At 34.0% G+C, this 25,069-nt stretch overlaps 1 protein-coding gene across 1 annotated transcript in view; it reads right to left on the minus strand.

The window, feature by feature from the left end:
* Positions 1 to 20,357, minus strand: part of LOC137922653 (ubiquitin carboxyl-terminal hydrolase Usp2-like) — a 37,574-nt gene extending 17,217 nt beyond the window's left edge. Inside the window, exons 1-3 of the mRNA XM_068765666.1 lie at positions 20,132 to 20,357; positions 16,618 to 17,378; positions 5,048 to 6,166 (exon numbers count right to left, since the gene is read on the minus strand). Coding sequence (XP_068621767.1) covers positions 5,048 to 6,166; positions 16,618 to 17,253 — 1,755 coding nt within the window. The 5' untranslated portion in view covers positions 17,254 to 17,378; positions 20,132 to 20,357. The remainder of the gene's footprint in view (positions 1 to 5,047; positions 6,167 to 16,617; positions 17,379 to 20,131) is intronic.
* Positions 20,358 to 25,069: the final 4,712 nt, after the last annotated feature.

Consider the following 25,069-nt stretch of genomic DNA (forward strand, 5'->3'; position numbering starts at 1 on the left):
ACTTTCCCTTTAGGCCTATTAAAAATCATAAATCTGTTTAAAATTTACTAAATTGTTTTTTTGCTTTTATCTTTTACTAAAACTTTTGGTTATAACGAAAGTGAATTGGAGCCATTATATATGGTTTTTTCGAAAATTTCTTTGTATAATTGTTATTTTTCTTTTTAAGTTCTTAAATTTTCCAAAAATCTACTTGATATGGAAAAGCGAGAGGGCCACGCGGGTCAATTAATATGAGATTTAGTTTGACAGCACTGCCCAACGGCCTGTAATAACGAAACGAAAACCCTTTCAAAATGCGGTCATCACTGACTGACGCGGCTTGAACTGAAAGTCTAAATGTCAACCATCACTGATAGGATAGGAGACTGAATTTTTTTTCTCGGCATAGAACGTGTTAGAAGATTTTTCACCGATTTCAAATCATCCTGTATAAAGGGATCAATCAAATTGCAACAGGCTTATAACTTTCGGCAATAAAGAGCTTGCAGAGTAAGATATACAATAATTAATTCTCATAAAATATAAATAAAGATAAAATTCATTTTTTCAACATCGGAACTTCAAATAGAACTCTCTTCGTCAACTTGTTTTAATCTATTTTATTTTTAACTGTACTTCGCAGTGTTATAGTTGGGGAAAATAAACAGGAAGAAACTATAACAATACATTTATAACTAAATTTAATAATACAGATTTACACATATGTTGTACTTTGAATTGTACTTAATTGACAGCAAATGAGCTATAGAATCATGTCTTTAAATCCCTTACACCTTTAACCTATCTCACTGTATAAGGTAAAACACAGTCTGCCATAAGTTTCAATAATGTTAAAAATTTGGATTTTTTTAACTTTTTAAACATGCTGTAAACCACTGCTTTCCAACGCGAGAGCAGGGGAGCAATTTGATTGTTAAAGGGGGCAATTCTAAAGTAGACTCTACACGAGTTTAACACTTTCAATTCCATATAAAAATTATGTATGTTACATAAGGGGGCGTAGGGATTTTAGCAAGGCTAAGATACCAAAAAGGTTAGAAAATACTGCTCTAAACCATGATTACATAAATTTCAGTTAAAAGATTTGTCATTCATGTTCATAGGAGAACAATGAAATTGATCTTTGGATATTTTACATACATTGACCAGAAATGGAGCTATACATTTACCTCTAAGTTTTTACACTTATTATAATTAGCCTGTATAATATATTTAAAACAGGTAATATACAAATTATATTTTGTAACCTATTGCTTTAATCTATAAATGCACAAAAAATTAATGTTTATCGTGCATTTAATTATTATTATATATATACTGTTCAATAAAAATTATTTTAAAATAGATATTACTCTATTATATACACTAAAAATTGGCGGTTAATAATAAAAATATCTATTATTAATATAACATATAATATATTTTATACGTGATATTATGATTAAGCAAATAGCCATCGATACCAATGTTCACAAACAAAAGTACAAAGATAACTTTTTTATGGAATTGTATGGACCTGTACCGCCCAATATAAGTTTTATAAACAAATATGAATTGCAAGTGAAATCTTTAACAGCAATGCACAGATGTCTCTTCAAAGATTCCTGTTATCTAGGCCACGGCATATTATAACGATCATAAATGAAAGTTTTAAAGGGTTGAATGCATAGCTTATTTGCTGTCAATTATAATACAGTACACCCCATCCAAAAATAATAAATAACGTAATAATAATATAATTAGAAAACACGTTTCTAAATCCGCATCACTACGTTTAAATTAATCATATCTATCTTTGGAGACTGTGCTGAAGTAATTGTGTATGGCCTGTCGCAATTCAGTGATCATTTTATAATTGAAAATAGGTATGAACGTTTTAATTTTTTTTTACAAGCAAATAAGGTATTCATTTACTTCTTAGATGTTCTTACACTTTTAACTATTCTGTATATTGTGAAACAGTTCAAACTACAATTTTGACACAAAAATTACATACAAGACTTGTTAACGAACGCTGTGTGTGTATATATAAGGTCAAGGTTGGTACATGAAAACCGTGATCTCACAGATCAACAAGTCGACACAAGGCAACGTCTGTTTCCAAATATGGCCGCGGATTTACAGTCCGCGATCCTTGGCTCACTGTTGTTTCGTTCATATCCTAACACGCGACGTCAGCCAGCTTCTTTGCGCATATATAAAAATAACTTACCTAAATGTATCAACAATTAATAAATCACGTAAATAATCGTTCAAAATTAACTTGCAAAATTATCAAAAATATTTCAACTCATTGGAATTTGACAGAGTATAGTTTACGAAATCAAATCAAACCGGCCAGTGTTCACTATGGCACTTTACCAAAGAGTTTATATTTTTGTTCAATATTTTTTTTTATTTAACAAATTATATATTATCGTACAATATCGACATTGTACAATTAATAATTGCAATAAGATAAAATTAACGATTTTAAATGCATGCGAATAATGAAATAAAGATATATGTCCATCTTTAGATTATTGATGTAAAACGGAATACAATATTTAAAAAGCGCGCGAGAAAATTCAAGATGGCGACACTTTAGGTTATAATAAAAACTGGTGGTAACTCGGTCCCGGTGACAATTTCTCGTCCGATTTTATTTCTAGACGCTACATTTCGCGAGGTTATATTAATAGAATGTGATTTTCAATTAGAAGGAGGACACAGGACGTCTATATATAAGTTAAATTTCATGTCTTGTATGATTTAGGAATGTTTATTGCATTCAAGAGAGCACTTTCAAGAAAAAAAATTTTTCAAAAATAATTTACCGTGAAATTTAAACATTTATAGCAGTCACTAACTTGTATTATATAGCATCATAAATTATTAGTTTTTACGTACAGAGTAATTTAAGATTAACCAATTTGAAAAGAGTACCTAATTGTGTAGTGGTATCTTTGCGATTATAGAGTGAAGAGATATATTTCTTCTTAACAATTTCCATGAGTAGTATATACGAGCAAGGCGCCGAAAGTTTACATCCAATGTGTTACCAGTGATGATCTACGGTACAGAAACGTGGTCCATCACTTCTGGGCTCATTGACAAGCTCGCAGCCACTCAAAAAGCCATAGAGAGGGCTATACTCGGGATTTATCGAATTTGAATTAGGAATAAGGAGATCAATATGAATGAAAGTAATCGATATAGCCTAGCGGATTGGAAAGTTTTAATAAAAGTGGCCAGTTCATAGCGCAGAACATAACTACGCTTACAAACAAGGTGGATAAAAGAACTTTTTAAGGTCATCGGAAAACGTTCACTGGAAAGATATCTAATACTACCTTGATCGGTAATGCTACGTAGGCTTTTGAAATTTAAAATCCATGTATAACCGAGTTATACTCGTAACCTTGAAATCGATAGTAGACGAGTCATTACACCACGGTTACCTTCAAAGGGGAATACATTAATAAACGCTATAGTTAGGAGATATAATTAGGTGCAGGAGTAAAATTAACGGCCTTTTACAAAAAAGGATTACCTATGTATAATTACTCTTTTTATATTATAGTTGTCAATACAATGGGAGATGTCTGTTGATTCGGGCAGCGCATGACCGTTCATCGAAGCTATTAAGGAAAGCCTATGCCATGCAATAGGCGCTTATCGACTGACATAATGATAATAATGAGGAAGCTATTTCCTCTTATATAGGTATAGTGAATAGATAGGTTTCTGATGAAGATCTACAAAACACCCCACCGATTAATAAGTAGCAAAATCATTAACACCAGCTTGAGACTTATATGTTATCTATGGCAGCCAGCTGACCGGAGAGTCATGCGGTAATCTCGTTTATAATAAGAATGACAGATCTAAACCCGACGACCTGCGAACACGCGTGAAACTTCCGTACGTACACACACAGAGTCGTCACGCACACAAATAAATGACCCCAATAGACAAATGCCAACGAACCCGCGGCTTTTTTTAAACTCCGCCTTACGAATTTTGCATACCGTATTCTTGTTATTGTCTACACTGTGCAAGTGTAATGTAAATCTGTTTCGCCGGGCAGAGACGAGATTATTGGCGTCAAACAGTATTATACTGATGGCAATTTCAGACGCAATAATCAGGACTTTAAATTATTTAGAACTCTGTAGAAAAGTCACTAAAATATTAACTTGTGTAAAATAAGGACGTATGGAACATCTGATCATTGTCTTGCTAATAGCTATTGAAGAAAGATGTAAAAGCTGTCAGAATCTCTACCAAAAGCACTCGTAATAAAATTGATCACTCTGCAACATGTATAATTTTTTTTTCTATTTCAATTCAGATTTATAACTTTTGGCATTACACTCTGCAGGTGCAGATAGTAAACAATTATTATTTTTAATATGTACAGATTTTGAACTTGCATTTTATATTATCATTACGTTATTGTTTATTAAAGCAGTTATTTTTGGATAAGGAGTGCCATACATTAATTGACAAATGATCTGTACATTCACCTTTTTAAAGCTGTTTCTCCTCAAACAATTGCCATATAAAATTTACATACGTAATAAAAATGTCAACTTTTTGTAATTATCAAAGTAATGGTTCCACGATATCGAAGTATGCGGTTTTTATTGCCCTAACGTATATTTACGTTTCGAAAATCGATTTAAAATAAATAAATACGATTTGTATTACACGCATTACATATGCTATGTATATAATTTTGTATGGTTGTTCATCAATTATTTTAATACTTGAATTTAATTCGACTAACAAGATTTTGTCCCCTAAACCAAAACTATTTATTGCATTAGATGACGAAATTGTTGATGATGAACACGAAGTTATAAAATTTAATTGAAATATTGAAGAACAATAAATCTATAGCCAATAACTTGCTGATCAATAAAATTGATTTGAAAAGGTGCGATCTGAAACCTTTCCTGAAAACTTATATTATTTTCTATTTTGAAAATATTTGAAATTTTTAAAATAGAAATGGTTTCAGAACGCACGTTTTGCACTGAGAAAAGAAATGACTACTTACCGCTTTAATATCTTCATAGTCTTTCGAATCCAGGATCCGCCTTCTAGAAGACGGCGTCTCGGGGCTGGAGTCCTCCGTGGCCTCGCTGATGGTGCTCTCCGTGCTGGTCTCCATCGACTTCACGCCGTCTTCTGGCTCTTTGTCTTCTACTTCTTTTTCGTGACGTTTCTTCAAGTAGTTCTCGTGTTCAAAGGTTTTGTTCTCAAAACCCGTGCCACTGGGAGATTCAACTTCATTATCCAATGCCAAACGATCGTCTACCTCGGAGTCTATGTATTTGAGATTAACTTTACTTTTCTTTGCTTCAGGTTTAATGGTTAGCTCGGCTTTTGTGAATTCATCGTTAGTAATGTTGTTAAGTTCCACCTTTGATGTTTTCGGCGTGGAAGTACCCGAAGCGATAGGCTGCGATATCTGTATGTAGGAGGCAAAGTTCGAAGTGTGCTTCGGTGCCTTAACCTGTTTTTCTATATCGTTCTTCAGAGATTCCTTCAATTTGACCTCAGGGCTACTTCTTACCATTTTCTTTCGATCAGAATAATCTATATCACCGTTCTCCACTTGTATCACCGTGGATTTTTCTAATATCTTTCCGATTGGATTGTTCGGATCTAATTGACTTTTAATGCTAGCTAATCTTTCGGATGGCAATTTGGCTGTGAAGGAAGTGGACATTGTATTGCTCTTATCCAGAGACGGTTTAGCGAGGGACACCGGCTCTGATATCGTTTTGCTGATCGATATATCCGAGTTAGAGTTTGACCTGGAGCTGGCTGAGCCCACTTCCCACCGGTGGTTCAGTCCGTTCTTTTCGACGTATGGCAAGTGGACGGGGACGGGCTGATCTTCCTTGGGAACAACTTTCGTGTAGCCAACGGAACCGTTTTCGCATTCCTTCAGCTGGCTTAAATACTGTTCTACGGATGTTTTCGAAGAGTATCTGGAGTCGTTCGCGGGCAGTTTGGTGACAGTCATCTTCGGATCAAATCTCTTGCGGATCTCGGAGACGGTTGGCACTTCGTTGCCGTTGGTGTCTTTAACGCCGTTGCACATGGAACTCCGTTTGCTGTAGCTGGGTGTTGGTGAGCTCTCCTTGTACGACCTCCTCCCTTCGGGTTTCTGGCGTTGTTGAAAGTGACACTTAGAATCTACTCACTTGGACTTCATAGTGACGTGATAAGTTGTTATTAAAGCATAAGAAAGTTTTCATCATCAAAATGAAGTCCACGTAAGTTTTGGGTATAAAAATGATAAATTAATAACTAAATGCGCAATGTGATTGTGTGTGTTAGTTCCAACATGCTCGACTGCAGAGTCCATGGTGAAGCTTGGACCCGGCAGTTACGTCTTTCCTCTCTACTTGTTACTACTGAGGCGGTACCGATGGAAAGTCGGTGACAGAATGCAAATCCTTGCTATTACATAACAAACTTTAATCAAAAGCGTTAAGGTATACTTTATATTGTGCCATCGGCTTTTCAATCGGTATCCTGCGAGGCAATAGTTTGAAAGCTGAAGATTTTAACACGGCTTCCTTAGTGCGATACATGTTAATGAACGAACACGCACACACACGCGCACACGGCGATGTCTGCCTGCGAAATATTGTACTTAACAAATTAAAAAATAATCTATCGACTAACGTAGTTATAGTTTATCAAAATGATAAGATTTCATTAAAACGATAGTGGAAAAAATATTCGATATTTATAAATGGAATACTGTAAAATTAAAAGTTTTTAGTGCAATAGTGGTCACACAACATGTGGTCTCCAATGCGAATGGGGAATATCCCTTACCTTTCCGAGATATTAATTTATTTACTCTTTATTGTGATTCAATAAACATAAAAAGAAATGAAATTCAATGGACGGTCTTATCGCCAAACTTGGATATGTTACCTCACAAGAGAACGCATGCCGGAAATCGAATCCGCAACCTACGATTGTAAATCTTGGCTTTAACTACTAGGTCAGTGATGGCTTAATTTATTTTTTGAAGAAACGTATCAAAGATAGAAAAGTTCATATTTAAAATATTTGTCTCTCATAACTGTCAGAGCTGTTTATACATAATAATATTGTGTATGTTTATAATAATCAATAATTCAATTCTGAAACCACACATCATGTATACGTAAAATATGTCTAAAATATAGATAGAGAAATTAATGCTGATGAAATTTCGTTAAAATCGTTCTTAGCAAACCACTACTCGGCAAAAGAAATATTCCTACCACCTTACTAACATCCTGTATATTATATATATTATCGATGACATGTTAATGGTTATAAAAAATATTAAAACTTCACTATTGCAGATCCGCGACCGTGCCAAGAAAGCGAAACTCGGTCGAGTTTGATCGATCTATTGCTAAGAATAAAGTATATTGAATAGAGAAATTTAAAACTTGTCAAATCGCGAAGACAATTTTCAAGTGAAATAAAACATACGTGTCTCACATCTGATAAGAGTATTGAAAATTATATAGCATTCCATATAAGTAATATATAATTCCATGGAGTACCATAGAATAATACGTACAATGTAATTCTATGGAGTACCATACAATAATAGTTTAGGATAATATTACGTTGTTAGAAAGATGTTGACTCTATCTCCGGCTTTACAAATTATTAATATGCTACGTTTTAACCTTTTCTTGATAAGTAGAGATACATTATAATTAAAAAAAAAGTGGCATCAATTTTGAACGCAAAGTAATCATTTGTATGTGAATGTTTATGTAATTTCTTAATTTTCGAACGCTTGTTCAGTTTTTTCTGTTGGCATCCTTGGGTCTTAATAGTCAAGTGGTATGAATATTAATGTAATATTAAAAAAAAATCTGCTAAGTTAAGGTTTAATAATCAAAATTATCGCAACAGTATTACATATAATACAAGCAAAGCTCACTTTTGAAATTCAAAAAGATAAAATAGTTTAGCTATAAAATTGCGGTGACGTTATGAATTTAAAAAAAAATCTTAGTATCATTGACTCAGCGGGAATTGAGACGATTACCTTGTAAGAATCGTGATGTTTTCACATCAATATTTAGAACAAGGATGTCGATCTTATACTAATCTAGGTAAAACATTGTTTTTGTTTTGTAATTCTGCAAAACGATAAAATGAATGGGGCCATCACGTGATAATAATGACATGAATGAAAAAAAAAAGTAACAATGAATAGTTGCTATACTAGCAGTCAGTAGTGTAAACTATAAATGTGGCAGATATCAGCGAATAAAGAAGTGGTCAACAATAGTTCTAAGTATGGTACCGCTCAGAATTATGATTAACAAAACCCTGGGTAACAAAACAACTATGCTCTTCAATTTTAGACTAATTAGCTTCCATAAATCGCAATCACTAGCGTAGCGTACCATGACCGTAATAGGAACGTATCAAGCAAAAATGTTTTCTTTGTATGGAAATGTTATCATATCGCACCATGCAAGGTTAAATGTAGAATATATAGCCGCTGAAGCTTTAAGCGGTAGAAACCGCGGACCAGCAAGCGCAGCGTGGGACGTCCATCCATAAGATGGACAAACGGCTCCCGGTCTTATTGTAAATCTACGAAGATCTATGCCCAACAGTGGACATCTTACGACTGAAACGATAACGGTGTTGGTAGGTGGCGAAATATTCTATACACAGTCTACTGCTCCCGGACATTATGCAGTTAATTTTTTCCTACATGGTTAAGACTGTCTATAATATACGCCAAATGTCTATTTAACAAAACTTGAAATATCGTTTAGCTTAGCTTAAACCATTTAGAAGGAAGTTTTGTATCTCAAACACGTCAAGTATCTTTTAGTCTTAAAATGTTACAGTTTATTTGGAAAAATGCGTCAAAAACTAGACTTAACTTTTTCCGCAACTTAATTCCTTGATTCGCTTCCGTGCGATTTCTGGCTATTTAGTCAACTCAAAAGGCCAATGCGGGGACACCGTTTTAACATGACTCAACCTTTAAAAGCATGACTTTTATTTATATTTTATATATACATAATCTTATAATGATAAGTACACTAATATTTTTTATACATATTAAAAAAACCTTATGTTGCAGATATACAACACTATGCATTTACTGCTACTTATGGCGTTTAGGTAGTATGTTGCAGTTTTACATCATTATGCATTTAAGGGTTAACAGATAAAAACAGAATCAAAGAAAAACCTTAAGACTATACCGGAAAAAGACTATTCCAACTGTTTCAAGGACTGGAAAAAGCGTTGTTCAAAAATGCGTTTTATCTGACTGTCCGGACTGTGTAGTATCATTTTTACTACTCGTGTGGTAGTATTCCTACCATCTATGTGTTGGAATTACACCATTATTGTAATAATAACCGTTAATAGCGATATCACCACACAGGTGTAAGTAAACTCCTACACCTGTTTGGTTATATCGCTATAAACCACCATCTATGTGCTGGTAGTGTCACCACTATATATTTTGACCATCACGGCGTCGATTCAATGCTACCACCGAGCGACGGTTATACTTTTACTTTTCGACCGTCGGCAAGGTCACTCTTGCTTTTGCGCAGATCCTAAGCGAGCAAAACCACTGGAACGATTCCGTTTAAATGGTTTTCACTTTTAACCTGGCTGTAACGATTTAAATTAAACTTAAAAAATGTATTATCGAAAACTAAAGAGTTATCTGCCACACTTGTCTGTAATATTTATAATTTTAGATTGACTGTTCTACGTATTTTTTTCTATGAACTAAAATTTAAACATATCGCACTATCTTAAACGCCCACTGCATGGCATTGACCTGCCCCTAAAGATCACTTCGTTGACGGTATCCCGTGACCTCTATGTCTGTCATGGTGGGCTGACCCACGTCACTACCGGCCCCTAGAGAACCTTTCGACCTCAACGACCATCGGTTGCACGAGCGATGTGCCCACTGCCATTTCAAACGAGCAGTTCTTCAAGCTACGACGGTGCAGCGAAATTTTGATCATAGCCTTCTCGATTGCTCTATGGGTGACCTCGAGACTACACAATATATTCAGTAGATTAGTTTTGGGAAATTGTTTATAAGACAACGCTTTCTACAACCATTTTCGTATACACCAATACCTCGCTTTGCGTCGTTTCGTTTTTTTCGAAGTAGCGTCGCTGCTTAATTAGTAATAATTTTCACAGTGCGTCGTTAGATTTTCGAGATTGCATTGTTTTGGGTTAGAGTCTTTAATTTTTCTTTTCTTCTAAAAGATGGCAACACTTTTGTTTCTAATAGCGCCATTCCATCAAAACTCGGGGATTACCTTTCTAACTAAAACAACGCAATTTGAACACAGTTTAATTTTCACTTTGTTTTGCTAATTTTAATAGTTCAGTTTCAATTACGTAGTGTGTTGTGCTTTTTTTAAAAGAGAATAATAAATTTATATAAATTTTTACGTGTTGTTTCTGGTAACAAAAAAGGTAAATATTATTCCAATTTATTCATTGGCAGAGTTATATTATTTTTGTTTTTTAAACGTTTACTTTGTTCAATTTTCTTTTAAAAAGTAGTATTTTCGTGACCCTGGAACCTATCTTCGATCTTTACATGGTTTGCTATAGAAAATCTTAATTCACTTTGAGGCGTTTCAATTTGCGTCGTGTTTTTTTTTTGGAACGTAACCACGACGCAAAGTGAGGCATTGGTGTATACAAATGTTACCTAGAGTTTGATTTATCTAGTCAGTGGGCTTTCATATCGGATATTAAAGAAAGTTGTTAAGAACAAAGTATCAAATCAAATTAAGAACACATTAAATGAAGGACTTGTACATATATAGTTATTATATAAACATTACAGGCACAATATGCAGAAGTAATCGTTCGTGAACTGTATCATTAGTATCATAGTACTGAATCATTTTAAATTTCAAAATGCTAAAACAGCATGGAACACGAAAATGCGTAATGTAAAAATTTTATTATAAAAATACCTCATTATATTCCTTTACTATTGTACAGTCATTTTAAAATAGAATTATACCCAATTAAATTGTAATTTTTAGGTTGCCTTTATTAAAAAAAAAGTAAATACTACTATATAGAAAAAAATGTAGCATATAAAGGTAGAATTTTTTTCAATTTACTATATAATCAAACCTTAACTCGAGAACAACTTTACCATATTCATTATCTTTTCTAGTTATATAAAATTACGTAGAAACTTCTAGAACAAAATTGCAAAAATCGCGCATTTGACAGTTCACTATGATGTTCGTATTAATTAATCATAGTATTATATTAATTTATTGCATACAAAACATCGGAAGAACCGGAAACTACAAAGTATGCACGTACAGCAACGAAACGCAGAGGAAAAACACCTGAAGATAAGTAATCAAACCACAACAATTATATGACGTCAAGGATTTAGAAAATAAAAAAGATATTTACGAACTTCGTGACGGAGTTAACCAGACTAATATTCCCTCACAATTCAATCTAGTTTGAATGACGATATAGTTTTAAATGGTAAAAGGAGTAAAACCATTTTAACTCTTTAAATTTTACCACTTTTACACTTAAAAATTTTACACCTATAACGAATCATCCCCTATATTGCCATGTGAACATTACTGTTTTGATTTGAGAACTTAGTCTTAGTCTTTAGCAGAACAGTCGTGGTCTTCTAAGACATATAAATTAGTTAATTGTAGATAGTATTTACAAGCCGGAGATACCTGTAAATATTATACTGTAATTTGTCTGTCTGAAATAGTGAGCGGGTCACATGGGTAGTGCTGCCGATGGCAGTTGGAGCTGAATAATTCCCGAATGGTGGCTACGAGGTGGACGGACTTAGTCAAGGTCGCGGAAAGACTTTGGATACGGGCAGCGCAGGACTGGTCTTATGCCCATCAGTGGACATCTATAGGCTTACACGAATGAGTAATACTTCTTCTTGGTCTCTGATACTATTTGCTGAAGGTCGGACCTTTTCTGGAAAACCTTGATCGAAGAGTTGCTTTCCACAGGTCTCTGTATCTCTCTCTTTGACCTGCTTTTCTGAGTGCTTCTGTTATTTTGAGGCCCGTCACCAACTGTACAGAGTCCGCACATTGTATTGGTGACCTCCCTCTTGGTCTCTTTCCTGGTACTTTTCCTAAGACAACCAGCTTATTGAGACTCTCTGGTTGGCTACGGTTGGCCGTAGTAGTCTAGAATCCGCTTGCAGCTGATGAAGATTTGAGCTGATTATTAGTTCTCCTGTTACACAGGAGTAATAAAGACGTTGAAAAATCGCTTGACACTACCTAAAAAATGCTACTATAGCTTACTACTTATAATGATGTAAGTATTAAACTACTATTTTATATGTCGATATCCTGCCACCACCAAACTACCTTAATAATTCACTTTATCCATAACAGATTTTTAATTGTAAATGTACACATTCTTGAAGAAGGTTGCACGCCGGAGAAAACTTTAAATACAGTACCCGGCGATAAATATCGCACATCGATCTTTGGAAAGAGACAATCGGCTAGTTTCGGCTTCGTAGAGCGTTATCTCTGTCATACACTACCTATGTGACGTTATGTCAGTCATATTTCGTGCGACTTACTGTACGTATTAAATTTCGATATATTTCAAATGTCTTGATACCTGGTAGCTTGGTCACCTCGCCCTTTACATAGTATATAACATAGTTGTGTAAAGGTATTTTACATAAGGCGATAAAAAAATAAGCAAACGAAACAGACGACGCGGCACTTAGCCATCATAACAATGTCTATTTATATAGGGGATCAGAGAATGGCTTCCAGCGAGTCGATGGTGCACGACCTTATAGTGTGCATTGCGAACTGCTCACGCTGCTTCTATAAACCATTTTTATTTTTTTATTTATTTATATCATTATAGACTTATGATCATTTACGATGATCACCACTTCGCAGAAATTCCAGAGAAGCCTAATTAAAAAAAAAAACATGTACACATCTACGTAAAGGGTCTTCCATGGCAGAATTCGAATTTTAAATTCGCGCTGAAAAATGTAAACTATTGGCAACATCTCCTGACAACCCAGGTCACCAGATCTTACCCCCATGTTCTTTTTTGTGGAGATATTTCAATGGTAAAGTATGCTAAACGAACCAAGTCAATACCTTCTTGGTGCTGACAAGAAAATATCTTTCACGAGTTTAGTGATATCACACGATCACTTTCGCAGCGACCAGAGACCGAGGCCAGATCCCGAGAGTACCTGATGTGATGATTACCATTTAGACGACATTATTATTAAGGAGTAAAATGCGTACAATTTTTCTTTTTTATTTTCATTTAAATCAATATTTAATGACACTATTTATTTTTTTATTCGAATTTAAAATCCGAATTTTGTCACCGGACATCCTATACCCTGGCTTTACGGTGGGCATCGGCCGAAACTACCTAGTTTGATGTACCTACATCAGATTGAGTTATTCTTTATTTTGTAATATGTTTTTTTACCAACTTTCATATAATAAATTTTCCAAAAATATTGCATAATATTAAAAATATTACGTAATACACCCCTCCAAAGTATAACTAATTTTATAAAGCCTTGAGGAAGTTATAACAAGCTTATGTTTATTTCTAGTACAGTAATACCTCGCTTTACGCGAGGGATACGTTCCAAAAATGTTTTTCTTTAGTTGTGGAAAAGAATGCATCAAACTGGACCGTCTATTTCTTAGCATCACTTATTTTCAAATAAAAATAATTTGAAAGTTATGAAAAGAATCAAATATAGAACAAAGTGATGGCGTCTGGTTTATCATTAATGGCTGAACGTGGGGTTCCCCATCATCGTTTCAGCGCGTAGACGCCCATTGCAAGGCATAATCGCCACACTTGGCAGGCAGGTTGGCGACTGTAGTGTGGTATTATGGTATACAGAGAACACTGCTACCCATCATTTGGAAACTTTCTAATTAGTGGCAATCCCATATAATTAATGCACAAAGTGTGGATTGTACAAGATTTTATCCGGGAAATCGAACCCGCTAGATCACAAGTCAGTCCTCAATCGACTACAATTACGAATACATTTCTTGGTAAAACCAGTGGTAAACTGTACCACATATAAACAGTTGCCGATATGAATTCTCCGCTATACTATCGTCCTGCTCAATTTTGGCACATTCTTATTTGATTTTCTTAAAGGTTTGTGATACCTAACAATTTAGGTTGTTTGTAATACATCTAGTTAGACAATTGTCTTATTTACATAAATTTAAATATGCCTATGTGGTATAGAATGACGTAAGTAAATTTTTACATTTAACAATTAAATAAACATTAATCATTTATTAATTCTGTTTAGAATTTTCCGTAATATGACGTAAAGGTAACTTATGCAATGAAACATGTTCATTTGTAAATAGTAAAGTATAAATGAGAAGAAAACTGAAAAACGAACCAGAAACGTATGGTTAAACTAACTGAAATTCAAATGACAATAAATAAAAGACTAGTCTAATTAGAAGTTGTAAATAGAATGATATATAAGAATATTGTAAAGAGAATTTTATTTTTTGTATATGCGGAAAAACTTATTTTTCCAGATATAAAAGGTCTCTGCCATTAGGCTGCAGAGATTGAAGGCGACTAGAAAATATAACATGTTTCTAGGTTCAATTTGTATCTATTGATAGAAAATAGATATAAAATTGGTATAACTGTTATAATAAAAGGGCGCTCGAAACTTTTTTTTATAAAGAGAGTCAGTCTCTGAAATTTCGATAATGTTCTAAGTATTATCTATAAAATCTAACGTAAATAACAGTTTAAAAATTTATATTTTAAATTTGACTTATGTGACGTCTTTATTCGGAGTATATTTTGTGTTAAATATATATAAGTAAGAAAAAGACCAATATTTAGCCACTTCCGCACATGCAGTGGTAGTCGTGCAACAAAGTGCACCGCCCGCCAGCCCGCTGATATATGCGCGTGCGGCAAACAATGCGAATTACACAATTGCCACCGTCAAATCACTCAACACGTGTTTCACCCCTCCACGGGGCATCTTCAGGAGTTATGTTACACTGATTAGTGCCAAACACAGAGTGAGCTCAGTCTGTCGCCGCTTGTTATTTATCCTGATACCATTAAATATTAAATATATATGTAGAACGCGTAGTGTTTTAAAATATAACTTTGAGATTCTATTGTATATAATGTTGAAGGCTGCCCTGTCTGTCTGGACTCGATTACCAGTCCGAATTGGCTCCGCTTAGTGCAAACTTTACCGAAGTCTAACTGCACCAGTGTCCGTTATGTATATTGTTATCATCATAATATATTAGAAATACCTTAGATTATCGTTTAAGATTTATTCGTTAAATCAACCTTGAGGGAGCACTAGAAAGAAAACAATAAATACTAAACCTTTTACTCAAAAATATGACAGAAGCTTCGAGAAGAAAACTTTCGTTTATAGAAAGTGAAAAGAAATCACATCACTGTGCGATATTAAAAAAAAAACTACATATTTATGTTTGACGGATAGCGTAGTTTTCACCGCGTTCAACACTTTTTTTAAATTTAAATATAGAATTGTTTGTTCATCGATGCTTATATATACACTTCTAAGTTAATGGTTAAAAACTGTGTTTTATAACTGACCAGTTCAATTCCTACAGACACAGTATGAGATACAGTTTATCTAAATAGCCTTATGTAAGGGAGATGCACTATTTATTTTTTACAAAAATATGACAAGACTGTGCATTGTAACACCCATTATATGAGGATATGTATGGATACCGCACCGCGAAATACGGAAGAAAAAAGAAAATATTGTATGTTCCGTTTGCTCAGTTATATACATAAGGATACCGTAACTAGGACACTGTTATATTGTAAACAACAATATAAGGACAGAGAGATAGGTAGTGTGCCGATTATTGGCAATTAGATTCGAACTTAATGGCGATGAAGCGAGGCTAGAGCCGCATAAGGTAACAGCGCTTACTTTATACTTTACCGAAATCTTTATCCGAAAAAATACATATATATGTACAAAATTATAAGTTTTCTTTATTTAAATGTGTCGTGATATGCGAAAACAGTCATTACACTTGATATAGTGGGACAGCGTTTTACTTTTTCTGCTAAATTAATTGGACGCCATTAAAATAAACACTTCAAGAGAAACTCGTCGCGTCACGCTGCGGTTTATAAATATTCATTGGTGATTCGGATCAAAAAAATTAAATTTATTAGTCTAATAAAATAATTAATTATACGATCTCTAATTAACATATACATAGCTGACGTATTGGATAAATAGATAAATATATATGCATATTGATAAGTATTTGAGTGCTGTTACTTCCGCTGTCGGTAGATGGCGCTAGAAGCAAATTGTCTCGCGCTATCGTTTGACCCGGGTAGTCGTATATAAGGGCACCGCTCGCTTGTGTGAGAGTCAATCAACTTAATACTATTAAGAATCTACGGTGACACGACATAAATAATTAAATTTCGCAGACATACAACGCGGATACTATACATGTAAAGGAGATTCATAGATGAGGTTACCTCTGTAATGGTGGAAGCTGTCGCATTCCTGGCTCGTCTGGTGGTCCGGTAGGAGTCTGAAGCCGGCGGTCGGCCGATGTCGTTGGATATAGACTTTGACCGCGCAATGTCGGTGGTGTAGTTCCCTTGGCTTTGCTGCTGCTGCTGCTGTTGCTGTTGCTGAATCCTCTGTGTGAGCGGTATGTAGTTCGCTGGCGAATACTTATTGTAAAGCTCCGCTGTGGACATCGCCAGAGCTGCTGAGCTGATGAAGTTCCTCTTCGGATTCCTGGAACCATCAGCTTTACTGCTCTCGCTGCGCGTCGTCGATATATCTCTCGACCTGGACTCACTGCGATCAGTCCTGTACCGGGTGGAGATTCCGCTATCAGAGTCTGTGACGCTCGGCGCCCGGGAACTTCTAGTATACTCTACGAGGGATGTTTTTCTCTCTCTTTTCCCATCGATGTCCGAATATCTGGACTTGTACTCTGTGGTTCTGTCTCCATAGGAGCTTCTCAGGGTTGACGTGGCGTAGGTGGCGTTAGATCTATAGTAGGGCTTGTCTAGGCTCGAGGAGGAGGTGAGGGTAGAGCGGTAGGAGCCGGAGAGGCTCGAAGAGGTAGAGGTATAGCGCGAGGGCGAGACTACAGGCATTTTGGACGTATACTTGACTTACAGCCTATGCAGATATCACATAGTTCGCTTAGCTTAGCTTGTCTCACTGGCGCGCCGGTTTGATCCTCGTCGGAGGTCGCTTTCTTTGCATCTTTACAATAGACCTGCAAATAAATTTGTGGTGAGCTACGAGTTTTTAGCAAAATATAATTATGTAACAACAAAAATATCACGTATTTGAAATAAATTGATTTAGGAAAAATCATATACACAGCTTGATTGTTGTTATGTGTGAAAAAGATTTAAAAAGGGTGAATATATCGCTAATTTCCTGTCAATTAATGTATGGTAACCTATCCATTTATCAATAATTTGAAAAAAAAATAATGTAATGATAAAATGGCAAGAAAAAGTTTTTGGTCAATTTTCAATATTAGGATTACTACATATTAAAAATAATTATTTTTATTTCCCCTGCAGACTTTGTACTATTTCTGTCTCAAACTATAGGCCCATTATCTTTAAATCGAAAAAATTAACGAATATAATATATTTCAGAGTGATCACTGAATTCAGTATAATTGGAAGTAGGTGAAAAATTTTCACCTCCTTGGAGCTTTTACACCCATAACCAATCACTATGTAAACGTAAAAATAGATAACACAATTACAATTTCAATCACTTACACAATTACAGTTACAATCAAAGTTATAATTTGGGCTGTCACAGATAAAAATAATTACAGAATCATGTTAACAAAAATATGCAATGATAAATATTATCTTTTGATGTCAATGAAATAAAATGAATATCTTAAAAATAAAATATTTAAGTATATGTACATATATTTTTTAAAATAAATTATTGTAAAATGAAATTAAATAAAAATATTACTAAAACATATAGGTCTGACAACATAGCCAAGGTTGCAAGAAGTCGCTAGATAGAAAAGCTATGCATTGCAGTGGCATCTATTAACTGACATGATGATAATAATGATATAAAAAATATAGACTTTTCAAATACACTAAATGAAAATGATTTTTTAACTTAAAAGGTTTCAAATTTATTCCAGAGTCAATAGTTCAATAGCACCAGACCCTGAATATGAATAAATTGCAAGAAAAGTTATATATATATATAAAAATTTTATCTTGCAGAACATGGAACACAGTTCTTATAGTCAAAGTAAATATTTACTATGTAAAATTATAATTGCATTCATATGGTAAATATTAACATCTTATTATTTACCACAAATAGATAGATAAATACTGACCAAAAACTTATTACAACTTATATTGTGTATTGTATGTTATTTACCTTTGCAATTTTCACACTAATTGCATGGCCACTATTGCAAAGATTAACATTAACATTGCCTACAGTGAGTTGTGATAAGTATATGCATTTATGTAATATGTGTTTACATTCCAAATACAAGTTAGAAGAGTTCTAAAGATTTTAATAAAGAAAAGTAATAAAGCTTATCAAACATAATTTTGGATACAATAGGATCTGAATCTTGTCTCAATGGGTTGGTTTGAAATGAAATGAACATTGCACTAATTTTGTATTTCTATCTTTGTGCAGAAGTATATATAGTAACTAATAAGGTCAATTTTTTTATAGTAAACTTAAGCTTTTTAAAATATTATCCACTTGAAATTTCTTACTTAGCAGTATATTATTTATCTTTCAAGGATGTCAATGTTACTTTTTTTCTGTAAATGGAGGGGATAAAGCGCTGATGGTTCTCTCTTAGCTTAAACAACTTATTTAAGTAACTAGGCTCATTGGCATTGCTAAGAACGGAACATAAGAGGAATTTGAATATTACTATTTTATATATAAATTAAATCTGATATTTAAATATTCAGAGTAAGTCTTTTAATTTCATAAACATAATTCCTTTACATTATATCATTCACTGGTTAATTACTTTAAATACTATGTATTAACTTGATACACCAAAGAGTCTATTTAAAGGCATTATTAAAGTAAAGCAGGACTATAATTACCAATAATTACTAGTGTACTAATAATTTACCTACAAATAAATATGTATTTTTGGTATATGCATGAAAATTTCCTTTACTTTTTATATTTACGTAGAGTTATTAAGAAAAAATAATAACATCAATATAAAACTTGCAAAATAGTAATACATTTAAGTGTAAAATCATTTAGAGAAATTGTTGTAGCATGCAACATTAATAGATCAATATCATGGAAGAAAATCACTTATGCACATTTACACTAGAATAGTAATTGTAGAGATATAATCTTAACAATGATCACAAAGATAGGTTCCCCTTGAAAGCCCATGTTAATGATGCATCTAAATGGGCAATATAAATTGATTTGTATATATTACATGCTAATAAATGTAGCCAAGACCTTCACAAGTAAACCAGTTTCGGAACAATGTGGAAGCTCATAATGGACAAAAGAATTTTCTGGACTGTTTACCATGGAGCATTTAGATTTACTATGTCAAGGTCACTGTTTAATTCAATTGAAGTGAACTACGCTCCCGCACTTCTTGTTCCGCGTTGTCATGATTTATGTCCACGGCTCGTGGTTGCCCATCGACACTGAAATTTGATATGTATCGTAGTCATTGGGAAACGCGCTCAGAACTTCAAGGCCATGCGATATCCCAGAATGCAGGCATCACACAATTCGTTTTATCACTTTCACACCACTCACCCGGTGCGGCGTCCGCAAAATCACCATATACACACCGAAAATACGCTCCGTGGGGCTAAAAATAGCCTATCCAAAAACGTTTTTGCATGACACACAAAATTTGACAGAATAACCCGCAATGTAATTTAATTTGCTGACGGATCAAGCGTAAAGCGTTATAATTCTAATCGATTAATAAACGCGTAATGTAAACGAGATACTCACGAAATAATAGGCTCGCTGTAACCAAAGCAACTGGATAATAATCCTTCGCTCCGTAAAACTTAAATTCTCTCTATAGTAATTCACATAAAATCACCTCTGTCTCGCACACACTGTTTATGTCACTTCCGTAGGTTTTTTGTGGAAAATGAAGCGTGCACTGACTGTACCGTCTATTATTTTTCATGGGCTCATGTAATTTTAGATGTGCTGAGGCTCCATGGCTCCATTTGAGTGACGTCACTTTAATTGTTGATGTTGGCAATCCTATTTTTATGGTACTTCCGTATCAAATATATTGCCCATTCTAATCCTTTTCCCATTGGAATAAGGCGTATATTACAAACGATGACAGCAGTAGACTTTGCCTTTGGTGTTGCTACTAAAGAGTATGTTACTTGTAATCAGTCAGCTGTTCGAGAAGCTTTATTCGATAATAATATTTTCTAACTAAAAACTAAAGAATTTGTTTGATTTTTAGCCTCAATTTGCTTCATAATTAAATAATTAAAATTAGTAAATAACATTCACATTTAGTTTTTCTTTTCACTGAGAGATGGCAAAGAGTTCATAATAAACCTGTCACAAGAAGATGGCATTGATATAAACTTTATATCAATAAAATAGATGATAACAATTTGTTAGGTAGTACCTACGTTTACTTACAGCATCTTTAAAATTTTAAAATGTGTTTATTACAGAATTTAGATTTGGCATACAATTAAAAATTGGTTATAAGTACACTAACAAACATTATATAACTGTTTATCTATATCTAACGCGGTATTCTTTTAAATAGATGTACCGTTTTGTCTAATTATTTGAATTAATATTTTAAATACAATTTTTTCTTCTGAAAATTCTAATCTGTAAGAAATAACACTATCTTTTGTCTTGTGTCGATAGATGGCGCTTTATAACGAACTAAAATGTGCTTTAATTACATGGCTAATAAATTGCACAGAAATCATTTTGATTTGAACTTTGTGATACTGCCGATAAAGTACCTTATAGCTACATATTGCTTCATATTAACAATTACTCCTTTAAAATTTCCTTCTTAAAATTTCAATTATTATGCAAAAAATTTCAAAAGGTATTTATTAACATATTTTGAACACACCGCATAGAAATGATTTGTTTTAATTACCGCCAAAAGATATCTCTTAACGAGGTCACAATAAACTTTATTATTATAATTTTACCCATAGGACATCCACTGCTGGACATATTCCTTCCCATCGATTTCCAATACGATTGTTTGGAAGCTGCATACGTTCAATCCATTATAATATACTGTCAAAATAACTATACATCCAAATATTCGTTTATTTGATGTGATAAATGTGTGACATCATGAGTAATATACCTGAATGAATAACGAAGCTAGTTCTTCCTTTCCCCTCCAACCACCCTTGTATATCTATGAGTAGCAGTATGGACATCCTATGGCTGAATGATGATTTAGAGCAGTGATTCCCAAAGTGGTCTATATCGACCCCTAGCGGTCTATGACAACCTGCAAGGGGTCTACATCAGCGAAAAAAAATTTAGGGGTCCATGAAATGAAAATGGGGGCCCACAGACTGGACATCATTAGCCGAGGAGATTTAAGATTAACCCTTACAAAATTGTCGCCAAATGTTGATAATTTATTATTAAAGCATCAGGTTCATCCTTCTCACTAAAAATATTGACTTATTGCTTTTGTTATTTTATTTATAGTTTATTTTATGTTTATTTAATGTTACGTATATTTTACATAAATGAGACAAAATTTTATTTTGAGTAGTTTTAATTTAAATTAAATTAATAAATGTATAAATTAACATGAGTTTTTACTTTAAGTTTTTAACACTAAACTTCACTACACTTAGAAATTTACAGGAAATCAATATCAGGTAAGTAGGGGGTTTACCCAACACGGAAAAACATTGCAAGGGGTCTACGACACAAAAAAGTTTGGGGAACTCTAATTTAGAGCATTGTCAGCCTGCTGGGTATAATTGGTTCATAGGTTAAACATGTAAAATAGAAGCTTTTGAATATACATAAGTACTCAAAGAATTTTTTATTTGAAGTTACTATGAGCCGGTTGACGCGGCGCACGCAAGTGCACTTTTGGTGGACGGTGGAAAGCGGGCAGTGGTATCGCCACTCGCCGTGGTGTTCATTGGCTTAGGTCTATATATTGCAGTGGGCGTGTAACGGGTAACATGACGATAATGTTTGTTTCAATAATGAGAGGTAACTCAGACCCATAGAAAAGATCACTACACAGACGTTACCTATAAAAAACACGTATAGAATCAATAACCCTAATCAAACAGATTCGCGCCAGGTGTAGATCGTACCGTAAAAAAGGAGTATTTCACGACAAAAGCGCGTTGATGCACCCTTGCGGCCCGGCTGCACCCTTTGTGTGAGTTTTTGTTAAAAAGTAACGTTTTCCGCGCCAAATTGCCAACCGGCATTGTATTTGCGAATTCGAGTGTAACACATTTTTTTTCTAAAAAACTACTCTTTGACGTAGGGGTTATTGTAGGGTAGTTTTAAAAAAGTGCATATTTTTTTGCTACCTTCCATTATTATCACCAATCGAACATATTGTATCATTTTCAACATTTACTATTTTATTGTATATTATTAACGATATTTTCTATTGATGATTTTAAAGTATTTTTTTTTTAAATGATATGTAGTTAGGTATATCAATTCTTTATAACGATTGGTTTTTGGATTTTGGTTTTTCATATTATAATACAAATGTGTACAAAGTACAAATAGATCAATTGTATTTATACTTGATATTAAAACATGTTAATGTTAATAAACTCTTAAGAATGATAAAGGTAAAACGTAAACTTTAAAGCTTTCACAAGTGTAATACAATAATTGAATTAATTGAATAAAGTTGTTGTTATAAACAGACTTTGGCGAATTGTATGCAATTTCGCTTTATGTATGTATGTATATATACATGTATTTATAAATTTATCAAAAAGGTTTCAATGCGACCTGTGTAGACTGTACAGCTACAAGACTAAAAAAAATTTAGCGTTTGACACATTAAGATACGTCAAAAAGTATTTTTTTTTAATTTAATAATGCAACCAGATCATAGGTAGGCAATGGCAGCGTCACACGTTCATCCACATGGTGGACAGTCTACGTATGCAGATCGCTTTTGAACTGTCCTATTGGAAATCTTTGTGGGAAGCGTATGTCCAGCTGTGGTCGTTCTACTGAAATTATGGTAATGATTGTTTAGTACCAGATGGACATCAAAGTCAGAGGTAGCCAGAGGTAGTAATATCGAGATACTTATATCAGAATGAAACATATAATAGATTCGGTTTTCTATCAGTATAATATGTGTTCAGTCCAATTTCGTTTAATTGTTTAGAGCCATCAATATTAAAATAAGTCAGTATAATTATTCCTTGAGCGAAGTTGTAAATATCCTATATGTCTGTATTATATCAGATTGATTAATACAATGTTACAGCCTTAAAGTTAGGTATCGGACGAAAGTCCTTGCAGTTTTATCTGAACAGACTTGAGGAGAAGGCTGGGCGGCGCTGGTTCACATTGACCCACGATATTCACTCGAAGAGTACGACGCAGACCTCTTACGTTCGCTTACATAAATGTCTTTATATTTTCTGATTTTTTTCTATACTTTTTAGATTTTATACGAAGCTATGAAAATACTTATTGATCTAGAGTGATTGGTTCTTCACTAAGCTCTGTGACGCTCTGACCAGGTGAAATATATAAGAAATCGTCTTAAAATGATGTTCAACAGGACCGGAAGGAAGTGTTCTTTTTTAGGGTTTTCTGACCAGATCATCTGTTCACCTCATGGGGGTAAGTGATAAGGTGTGCTTTCTCCTTCTGTTAGGTTATACAAATTCTATAGGCTTGTTCATAAAAGGCACTGGACACGGTGTTGGTTGCCTCCTGACTAGGTGAAACGAAACGGCGTCACGGTAAAGCTCGTGAGAAGTAGCTGAATGCGGGCAGCGCAGGAGAATCATTGTGGCGATTTTTACTGAAGGCATATGCCTTGCAGTGGACGTCTATCGTCTAATACTATAATCATGACTAAGAATAGGACTAATATATAGCTACTTTCACTATGTGGCAGCAGTCTTGCAACACCGATCAGTGCCACAGTGGCATAGTGGCACTGGTCGGTGTGACGTTATTTCTGAGGATGCCCGTGGAAGGGTTAAACCCGTGTAGAGTGAATTAACGGTGGCAGTTGTGTTTCGCATTGTTTGCCGCACGCGCATTTATCAGCGGGCTAGCGGGCGGTGCACTTTATTGCACGACTACTGCTGCATAGCGGAAGTGGCTATATAATAGTCCCTTTCTTACTTAGGATAGACTTCCGCGACGTAACTCCTGAATCTATTAGACATTATAATGATGATTTCTAAACAAATGTTTACGTCGTTACCTTTATACAATGACGTAATACTTTGACATATGAGTAGACTTATAGTTTTAGTATGAGAACTATATATAGTACGAAATATTAAGATAAAAGGGAATAAGAGTACGGTAATAAGAAAATTGACTGAATAAATTATTATATTAACTGTTATTCTTGTGTACTTAGGACAAACGAAGTACAATAGGCTCCAATAGAGGGATCCATTTTGAAAAACAATACAGTACCAAAATGTAATACCTTCTTATTAAAGGTTTCAAAAATAATAAAGAAATTTTATTTATGTTCAAGAATCTATAGACTTTAATCTTTTCACAGATCGTAGTAAAGAAATCGTTATTTTAACCCGTCTTTGAAAGACGGATCTACTAACATTTTAATTCTACACCTTAGAAATATAATTGTAATACCTATAATGTAATAAGTTTTGTTTTTCATCATGTTCCTCATCTTAACTTCATCATTTGTGTATTATAAAAAAA

This window comes from Battus philenor, unplaced genomic scaffold (assembly GCF_028537555.1).
Source record: "Battus philenor isolate CCGP_79_NKW_IND1 unplaced genomic scaffold, ilBatPhil1.0.hap1 SCAF_20, whole genome shotgun sequence".
Classification (NCBI taxonomy): domain Eukaryota; kingdom Metazoa; phylum Arthropoda; class Insecta; order Lepidoptera; family Papilionidae; genus Battus; species Battus philenor.